Source organism: Rhinopithecus roxellana, chromosome 22 (genome assembly GCF_007565055.1).
Source record: "Rhinopithecus roxellana isolate Shanxi Qingling chromosome 22, ASM756505v1, whole genome shotgun sequence".
In the NCBI taxonomy this organism is placed as follows: domain Eukaryota; kingdom Metazoa; phylum Chordata; class Mammalia; order Primates; family Cercopithecidae; genus Rhinopithecus; species Rhinopithecus roxellana.
Genome location: NC_044570.1, coordinates 7,172,594 through 7,181,951, shown reverse-complemented (window position 1 = coordinate 7,181,951; position 9,358 = coordinate 7,172,594). Strand labels below are relative to the sequence as shown.

The window sequence follows — 9,358 nt, the reverse complement described above, 5'->3', positions numbered from 1 at the left end:
TTTGTGACCTGAATAAGTTCCAGGAACATGCTGTGCCTTGAGATGCATATGCAAACATCTCCGTAAACCTTTTAGTAGCATTGCTCCAGCAAATCCCACCTTACTCCTAAGAGTGGTTTTCTCTTTGCTCAGTAAACAAAGCACACAATGGGTTTTACACGGAGATGTTCCATTGCCCAGGGACGGGCAGGAGACACATGTTTTTCTCTTGAGATTTAAGAGAATGGTGATGATCTTTAACCACAAGCAGCCTTTAGGCACTTGTTTAACAAAGCACATTCTGTACAGCCCAAAATCCTTTTTTTTTTTTGAGATGGAGTCTCGCTCTGTCGCCCAGGCTGGAGTGCAGTGGCCGGATCTCAGCTCACTGCAAGCTCCGCCTCCTGGGTTTATGCCATTCTCCTGCCTCAGCCTCCCGAGTAGCTGGGAATACAGGCGCCTCCCACCTCGCCCAGCTAGCTTTTTGTATTTTTTAGTAGAGATGGGGTTTCACCGTGTTAGCCAGGATGGTCTCGAACTCCTGACCTCGTGATCCACCCATCTCAGCCTCCCAAAGTGCTGGGATTACAGGCTTGAGCCACCGTGCCCGGCCCCAAAATCCTTTAAACCTTGAGTCACCACAGCACATGTCTCTGGCAAGGACAAGGTTGGGGGTAGGGTCACAGATTAACAGCATCTCAAATACAGAACCAAATGGAGTCTCTTAAATCTACTTCTTTCTATATAGACACAGTAACAGGCTGACCTCTCTTTTCCCCACACGTACGGACCTCAGGGTCCCCGCGGCCATGGGGCGGGCCAGGGAGAAGGCCGGGTGTGTCGGGGTCTTCCCTGGACCTCCCCAGGGAAAGAGAGGAGGCAGCCGTTCCCGGCCGGGCTGGTGAGAACACTCCTGGGGCCGGTGGTGTTACCTGCACATCCCAGGGCGCAGACACTACGGGATGGTTGAGCTGGGGCTGCCACCAAAGCAGGCAGAGGGGTGCACTCACCCCAGAGACTCATCCGCTCCCCGTCCTGGAGACCAGGGGTCTGAGGTCCAGGAGTCTCAGGGCCGTGCTCCCTCCACAGGCTCCAGGGGCGGCTCCTTCCAGCCTCTCGCAGCTCCCGGGGGCTCCAGGTGTCCCTGGGTTTGTGGCCGCGTCACTCCGGTCTCTGCTTCTGTCTCCACGCGGCCTCCTCCCCTGTGTCTGCATCTCGTCCGCTGTCTCTCAGGACACTTGCGAGAATGAGTAAAGGGGTGCACGAACAAGGACTCTGGATGTCTGCGGTGGCCCGGGGCACTCCGCGTTCCATCTCGGGACCAGGTTGTCTCTGAAAGACACGAACGCTGCCTGGTGGTGTTGCCCAATTTCTGTGGCCTCAAATCCTCCACCACAGCTGGTCACAAGCAAGGAAGCCTATGACAGCACAGGGAAGGAACGCAGGGTTGCCCCTTGTGATTCCCCCAGGCAGCGGCCGACACTGGCCCTCAGCCCCCCCGGCGGAGTCTCCAGGCGCCCATCTTCCCAGGTGCAGAGTTAGCGGCTCAGAAAGGCTCGGCGGCCTCCCGAGTCCACACAGCAGAGCCTCCCGAGGTGGCCGCCCCCTCGTGAGGTTCCAGCAACATCCGTGGACACGGCGGCCACCCTGAGGCTCACGAGGACGTCCAGGGGCTTCGGAGCGGCTGCCTGGGAGACCTCGCTGGGCCAGGCCAGAAGAAGTCACAGGTTCGGAGAAACATGAACGCCAAAACCACACGCCTGGGCCTTGGGAAGGCAGAGCTGGAGGAGGCGGTGGGTGGGTGCTGTCCTTCCAGAAGGGCTGGGTGTCAGAGTGTGTGTGGGGGTGTGGTGCGGTGGGAGCTGCCGCTCCAGGACTGTGTTCTAGGTTTTGTGTGCGTGTGTGTGCCTGTGTGTGTGCAGGGGTGTGTGTCGCGTGTCCCGTTCTTCACGGAGGCCTGTGTTCCGGTTCTGCTGTTTTGGGGGGGCGGTGGGATGTGTCCCCCAGGGACGCCTGCGTTCGCACTTGTTGGTGGTGCTGCGGTACCTTCCAGTGGGACACATGGACGGACAGATTGTTTTTAAAAAAATTTCTGATCTGACTAAATGCAGGTTCTCCAAAGCGAGGCCGATGTCAGGAGGCCCCTCGGAGAAATATCCGTCTGTCGCTTGTGGGGACCAGGATCGATCCAGCTCCCAGTGGCCACAGGCGTTCGGAGAAATATTCATCTATCGACTGGGGGCATGAACTGGGAACAGGAGTTAAACCGGCAGGGGACGGATGGTGACCCTGCTCCGGACGGGCTCTTCCTGGCCCTTTGAGTTTAGGTCCTTTGCTCTCCCAGGCAGCCCTGGTCCCCCCTGATTCCCCAAGGGTCTGAGGCAGGAGACGAGGGTCTGAGGCAGGAAAAGAGAGTGTATTTGGCCTCATAGTGTTAGAACGAGGCTGTCAGGGTGCGCCCTAAAGCAACCTGCTGTTCTCGTGAGAGAGGAGAGATGCCAGGGATACTTGGGCACAGTGAAAAGACCCTATAAGCACACACCAGATGGCGTCCACAAGTCGAGGAGAGGGGCTTTGGGAAGAACCAGCCCGAGGGACGACACCTTGCTCTCAGACTTCAGCCTCCAGGACTATGGGAAGGTAGCTTTCAGTTAAGCCCAGCCCTGAACACTCACACAGACTGGTACATTTACTGTCCCTGTTCTTCTGCCAAGGAAATTGAGGCACAGAGAACTTTAGTGAACTGGACCCATAGGAGAGAACCAGGAATGGTCAAGCTTGGGTTGGAACAAACCACCCTTTTTGCAGCACTCATGCTCTTAGGCACTACACGTTTCCTTGGATACGCTGAAAACACGGAATACTGCAGTACACCCCGAACACGCAACGTCACAGTAACAAAGACAACACTGAGTTGAAGTGTCTTCAGCCACATGGGAATGTGTCAGAAGAGTACGGGGGTCTCTCATGGATGGCATGAATAGAAGACCCCTAGAAAGGAAGAGACGGCTCAGCCCACCACCCTCAGGGGAAGGTCTTGGTTCTGCTCCACCACCGAGTAGTTTCCCACCTCCGACAGGGGAAGGCCTCAGTACCTAGGAGACCTTCAGTACCTGGAAAGTCTCAGTACCTAGGCGACCTCAGCACCGAGGACGTCTCAGTACCTAGATCTCCGTGCCTAGGAGACCTCAGTACCTAGGAGGTCTCAGCACCGAGGCGACCTCAGCACCGAGGAGGTCTCAGTACCTAGAAGGTCTCAGGACCTAGGAGGTCTCAGCACTGGGGATGTCTCAGTACCTAGGGGACCTCAGTACTGACGAGGTCTCAGTACCTAAGAGATTTCCGTGCCTAGGAGACCTCAGTACCTAGAAAGTCTCAGCACCGAGGAGGTCTCAGCACCGAGGTGACCTCAGTACCGACGTGGTCTCAGTACCTAGGAGATCTCCGTGCCTAGGAGACCTCAGTACCTAGAAGGTCTCAGCACCGAGGAGGGCTCAGCACCGAGGTGACCTCAGTACCGACGTGGTCTCAGTACCTAGGAGATCTCCGTGCCTAGGAGACCTCAGTACCTAGGAGGTCTCAGCACCGAGGCGACCTCAGTACCAACGTGGTCTCAGTACTAGGAGATCTCCGTGCCTAGGAGACCTCAGTACCTAGAAGGTCTCAGCACCGAGGAGGTCTCAGCACCGAGGTGACCTCAGTACCGACGTGGTGTCAGTACCTAGGAGATCTCCGTGCCTAGGAGACCTCAGTACCTAGAAAGTCTCAGCACCGAGGAGGTCTCAGCACCGAGGTGACCTCAGTACCGACGTGGTCTCAGTACCTAGGAGATCTCCGTGCCTAGGAGACGTCAGTACCTAGGAGGTCTCAGCACCGAGGCAACCTCAGTACCAACGTGGTCTCAGTACCTAGGGGACCTCAGTACCAACGTGGTCTCAGTACCTAGGAGATCTCCGTGCCTAGGAGACCTCAGTACCTAGAAGGTCTCAGCACCGAGGGGGTCTCAGCACCGAGGTGACCTCAGTACCGACGTGGTCTCAGTACCTAGGGGACCTCAGTACCAACGTGGTCTCAGTACCTAGGAGATCTCCGTGCCTAGGAGACCTCAGTACCTAGGAGGTCTCAGCACCGAGGAGGTCTCAGCACCAAGGTGACCTCAGTACCGACGTGGTCTCAGTACCTAGGAGATCTCCGTGCCTAGGAGACCTCAGTACCTAGAAGGTCTCAGCACCGAGGTGACCTCAGTACCGACGTGGTCTCAGTACCTAGGGGACCTCAGTACCAACGTGGTCTCAGTACCTAGGAGATCTCTGTGCCTAGGAGACCTCAGTACCTAGAAGGTCTCAGCACCGAGGTGACCTCAGTACCGACGTGGTCTCAGTACCTAGGAGATCTCCGTGCCTAGGAGACCTCAGTACCTAGGAGGTCTCAGCACCGAGGCAACCTCAGTACCGACGAGTCTCAGTACCTAGGGGACCTCAGTACCAACGTGGTCTCAGTACCTAGGAGATCTCCGTGCCTAGGAGACCTCAGTACCTAGGAGGTCTCAGCACCGAGGAGGTCTCAGCACCGAGGTGACCTCAGTGCCGACGTGGTCTCAGTACCTAGGAGATCTCCGTGCCTAGGAGACCTCAGTACCTAGGAGGTCTCAGCACCGAGGCAACCTCAGTACCGACGAGTCTCAGTACCTAGGGGACCTCAGTACCGACGTGGTGTCAGTACCTAGGAGATCTCCGTGCCTAGGAGACCTCAGTACCTAGGAGGTCTCAGCACCGAGGCGACCTCAGTACCGACGAGTCTCAGTACCTAGGGGACCTCAGTACCAACGGGTCTCAGTACCTAGGAGATCTCCGTGCCTAGGAGACCTCAGTACCTAGAAGGTCTCAGCACAGAGGAGGTCTCAGCACCGAGGTGACCTCAGTACCGACGAGGCCTCAGTACCTAGGAGATCTCCGTGCCTAGGAGACCTCAGTACCTAGAAGGTCTCAGCACCGAGGAGGTCTCAGCACCGAGGTGACCTCAGTACCGACGAGGCCTCAGTACCTAGGAGATCTCCGTGCCTAGGAGACCTCAGTACCTAGGAGGTCTCAGCACCGAGGCAACCTCAGTACCGACGAGTCTCAGTACCTAGGGGACCTCAGTACCGACGTGGTGTCAGTACCTAGGAGATCTCCGTGCCTAGGAGACCTCAGTACCTAGGAGGTCTCAGCACCGAGGCGACCTCAGTACCGACGAGTCTCAGTACCTAGGGGACCTCAGTACCAACGGGTCTCAGTACCTAGGAGATCTCCGTGCCTAGGAGACCTCAGTACCTAGAAGGTCTCAGCACAGAGGAGGTCTCAGCACCGAGGTGACCTCAGTACCGACGAGGCCTCAGTACCTAGGAGATCTCCGTGCCTAGGAGACCTCAGTACCTAGAAGGTCTCAGCACCGAGGAGGTCTCAGCACCGAGGTGACCTCAGTACCGACGAGGCCTCAGTACCTAGGAGATCTCCGTGCCTAGGAGACCTCAGTACCTAGCAGGTCAAACTGAGAGACACAACGTAGAAGGGAGGTTGTCACGGGCTGGGGGAGGCGGAGTGGAGAGCTGTTCATGGAAAGATGAGAAAGTTCTGCAGACAGACGGTGGTGCCGAGCGCACCACGCCAATGTGCTCAGTCCCACCGACCTGCGCCCTGAACACGGCCGGCATGGCCAACTCCGTGTTTTGTATACGGCGCCACAGGGGGAAACAGTCCTCGGAAGAGGGAGGGAGAGGAGCGAGCGCGCCGCACCGGCCCCGCCCCGCCGTGCAGCCCCGTCCAGGCCCCGCAGCTCGCGCAGGGTCGGGCGTCCCCCGGGCTGGGCTGGGCCGCTGCGGGAACGGGGTTGGGCCAAGGCAGCCGCGGGTGGCAGCAGCAAGCGCGGTGCGGGCTGGGCCGGGCTCCTCCGTCGCTCTCTCCGTCCGCACGAGGGCCTCGCTCCGGGCTCGGCCGGGCTCCGGGGACGCGGCCTGGGGTCCGGGGGCCGCGAGTCTCCCCGCTCCTCAGCCTGGCCGGCCCGGGCGCTGGCTGGGGCCGCAGGTGCGCGTCAGGGGCCGGGCTGGGCGCCGAGGCCCGCAGAGGGGCGCAGAAAACGGGCTGCGGCTCCGCGCAGAGGCCGCCAGGGGGCCGCGGAGCGCCTCCCACCACCCTGCGGCCTCAGGGCAGGCGGACCCACGGCCCTCCACGCCCTCCCTCTCTCGCGTCCTGCCCGGCTGGGAACTCCGCGGGGTCCCGCCCATTCGGGGACGGGCCGCCGGCGCGCACCAGCTCACCTCTGCTCTCTTCCCTCACTCGGCTCTTCGCCTTCAACAGCTTCGGCTCTTTCCGTCACCCGTCTTTACTCCTCGTTCCTCTCCGTCACTTTCCGTCATCTCCGACTACGCTCGGCCTGCTCCAGCTCACCAGTTCGCCTTCCTCTTTGTCGCCTTCGGATAATTTCCGTGACTCGTCGTCAGTGTCCGTCAATCCCCGTCCCTTTCCGTCAATTCTCGCCACTTTCCGTCGCTCTCCGCCGCCCTTCAGGTCCGCTCGGCTCTTCTCGTCAGGCATCGTCTACTTTCGTCAGTCTCCGTCGCTCTCCGTCGCTCTCCGTCGCTCTCCGTCACTCTCCGTCGCTCTCCGCCGCCCTTCAGCTCCACTTGGATCTTCTCCGTCAGACATCGTCTACCTTCGTCACTCTCCGTCACTCTCCGTCGCTCTCCGTCGCTCTCCGTCACTCTCCGTCGCTCTCCGCCGCCCTTCAGCTCCACTTGGATCTTCTCCGTCAGACATCGTCTACCTTCGTCACTCTCCGTCACTCTCCGTCGCTCTCCGTCGCTCTCCGTCACTCTCCGTCGCTCTCCGCCGCCCTTCAGCTCCTCTTGGATCTTCTCCATCAGACATCGTCTACCTTCGTCACTCTCCGTCGCTCTCCGTCGCTCTCCGTCACTCTCCGTCGCTCTCCGCCGCCCTTCAGCTCCACTTGGATCTTCTCCGTCAGACATCGTCTACCTTCGTCACTCTCCGTCACTCTCCGTCGCTCTCCGTCGCTCTCCGTCACTCTCCGCCGCCCTTCAGCTCCACTTGGATCTTCTCCGTCAGACATCGTCTACCTTCGTCACTCTCCGTCGCTCTCCGTCACTCTCCGTCTCTCTCCGTCGCTCTCCGCCGCCCTTCAGCTCCTCTTGGATCTTCTCCGTCAGACATCGTCTACCTTCGTCACTCTCCGTCGCTCTCCGTCGCTCTCCGCCGCCCTTCAGCTCCACTTGGATCTTCTCCGCAGACATCGTCTACCTTCGTCACTCTCCGTCGCTCTCCGTCGCTCTCCGTCGCTCTCCGCCGCCTTCAGCTCCACTGGATCTTCTCCGTCAGACATCGTCTACCTTCGTCACTCTCCGTCACTCTCCGTCGCTCTCCGTCGCTCTCCGTCACTCTCCGTCGCTCTCCGCCGCCCTTCAGCTCCTCTTGGATCTTCTCCATCAGAATCGTCTTACCTTCGTCACTCTCCGTCGCTCTCCGTCGCTCTCCGTCACTCTCCGTCGCTCTCCGCCGCCCTTCAGCTCCACTTGGATCTTCTCCGTCAGACATCGTCTACCTTCGTCACTCTCCGTCACTCTCCGTCGCTCTCCGTCGCTCTCCGTCACTCTCCGCCGCCCTTCAGCTCCACTTGGATCTTCTCCGTCAGACATCGTCTACCTTCGTCACTCTCCGTCGCTCTCCGTCACTCTCCGTCTCTCCGTCGCTCTCCGCCGCCCTTCAGCTCCTCTTGGATCTTCTCCGTCAGACATCGTCTACCTTCGTCACTCTCCGTCGCTCTCCGTCGCTCTCCGCCGCCCTTCAGCTCCACTTGGATCTTCTCCGTCAGACATCGTCTACCTTCGTCACTCTCCGTCGCTCTCCGTCGCTCTCCGTCGCTCTCCGCCGCCCTTCAGCTCCTCTTGGATCTTCTCCGTCAGACATCGTCTACCTTCGTCACTCTCCGTCGCTCTCCGTCGCTCTCCGTCGCTCTCCGCCGCCCTTCAGCTCCACTTGGATCTTCTCCGTCAGACATCGTCTACCTTCGTCACTCTCCGTCGCTCTCCGTCACTCTCCGTCGCTCTCCGCCGCCCTTCAGCTCCACTTGGATCTTCTCCGTCAGACATCGTCTACCTTCGTCACTCTCCGTCACTCTCCGTCGCTCTCCGTCACTCTCCGTCGCTCTCCGCCGCCCTTCAGCTCCACTTGGATCTTCTCCGTCGGACATCGGCTACCTTCGTCACTCTCCGTCACTCTCCGTCGCTCTCCGTCGCTCTCCGTCGCTCTCCGTCACTCTCCGCCGCCCTTCAGCTCCACTTGGATCTTCTCCGTCAGACATCGTCTACCTTCGTCACTCTCCGTCAGTCTCCGTCACGCTCCGTCGCTCTCCGTCGCTCTCCGTCTCTCTCCGTCGCACTCCGCCGCCCTTCAACTCCGCTCGGTTCTTCTCCGTCACACATCGTCTACCTTCGTCACTCTCCGTCGTTCTCCGTCAGTCTCCGTCGTTCTCCGTCGCTCTCCGTCGGTCTCCGTCACTCTCCGTGGCTCTCCGTCGGTCTTCTTCGCTCTCTATCGCTCTCCGTCACTCTCCGTCGCTCTCCGGCTGCTCCCTGGCTGCTCCCTGGCTGCTCCCTTCCCCGCGCGCCAGGTGCAGAAAGCCTCACGGCCTTTGCCTGCTCTTAGCCCCTTTCCGTCCCTCTCCGACGCTGCTGTCTCTGTGGGTCCCGGGTGATCTCTGCTCGGCCGGTGACTCTGTCTTCCTCCCTTCACTCCTGCGAGAGTGGCCGGATCCCTCCAGAGACGCCTCTCCCCGCTACCCGGCCTGACTGATGGTGGGGAGCGGGGGTCTGGGGGTGGTCCCGAGGGGAGGAGCGGGGAGTCTGGGGGTGGTTTGCATGGGGTCTCCCTGTGGTCCGCAGGGTGGAACAGGGGGTCTGGGGGTGGTACTTAAGGGAGGGACAGGGCTGTTGCTCTTTTTGGTCCTGTTCCCATCTGCTGAGCTGAGGGTCCTTGTGATCCGGACAGGTGGGGCAGAATGGGAGGGCCAAGGTGAGGGGAAGGAAGGAGCGGCGGCCTGGTCCCAAGGGGGCAGGAAAGGAGTTCGTGGTGCGGTTCTGACGTGTGACCCCATCCACAGGAGAAGGGACACCTCAGACTCCCCCGTTCCTGGCCATGGGCATGGCCCGGTAGCTGCCTTCCCTGGCTGTGCTCGAGGCTACCTGGAGGAAACCTTTTTCTTTTCTTTTTTTATTTTTTTTTTGAGACGGAGTCTCGCTCTGTCGCCCGGGCTGGAGTGCAGTGGCCGGATCTCGGCTCACTGCAAGCTCCACCTCCCGGGTTCCCGCCATTCTCCTGCCTCAGCC

General features: G+C 60.0%; 1 protein-coding gene across 1 annotated transcript; it reads right to left on the bottom strand.

The window, feature by feature from the left end:
• Positions 1-655: 655 nt before the first annotated feature.
• LOC115895655 (ATP-dependent RNA helicase DDX42-like) lies at positions 656-7,252 on the bottom strand. Its single transcript, XM_030926310.1, has 2 exons — positions 6,275-7,252; positions 656-1,311 (listed from the first exon to the last, which is right to left on the bottom strand). Exon 1 carries the CDS (start codon positions 6,983-6,985, stop codon positions 6,521-6,523), a length of 465 nt encoding a protein of 154 aa, XP_030782170.1. The 5' UTR covers positions 6,986-7,252; the 3' UTR covers positions 656-1,311; positions 6,275-6,520.
• Between the last annotated feature and the right edge of the window lie 2,106 nt (positions 7,253-9,358).

Excerpts from the sequence above, each read along its gene's own strand:
- LOC115895655 (XM_030926310.1), bottom strand. The coding sequence starts at position 6,985 with ATGTCTGACGGAGAAGATCCAAGTGGAGCTGAAGGGCGGCGGAGAGCG.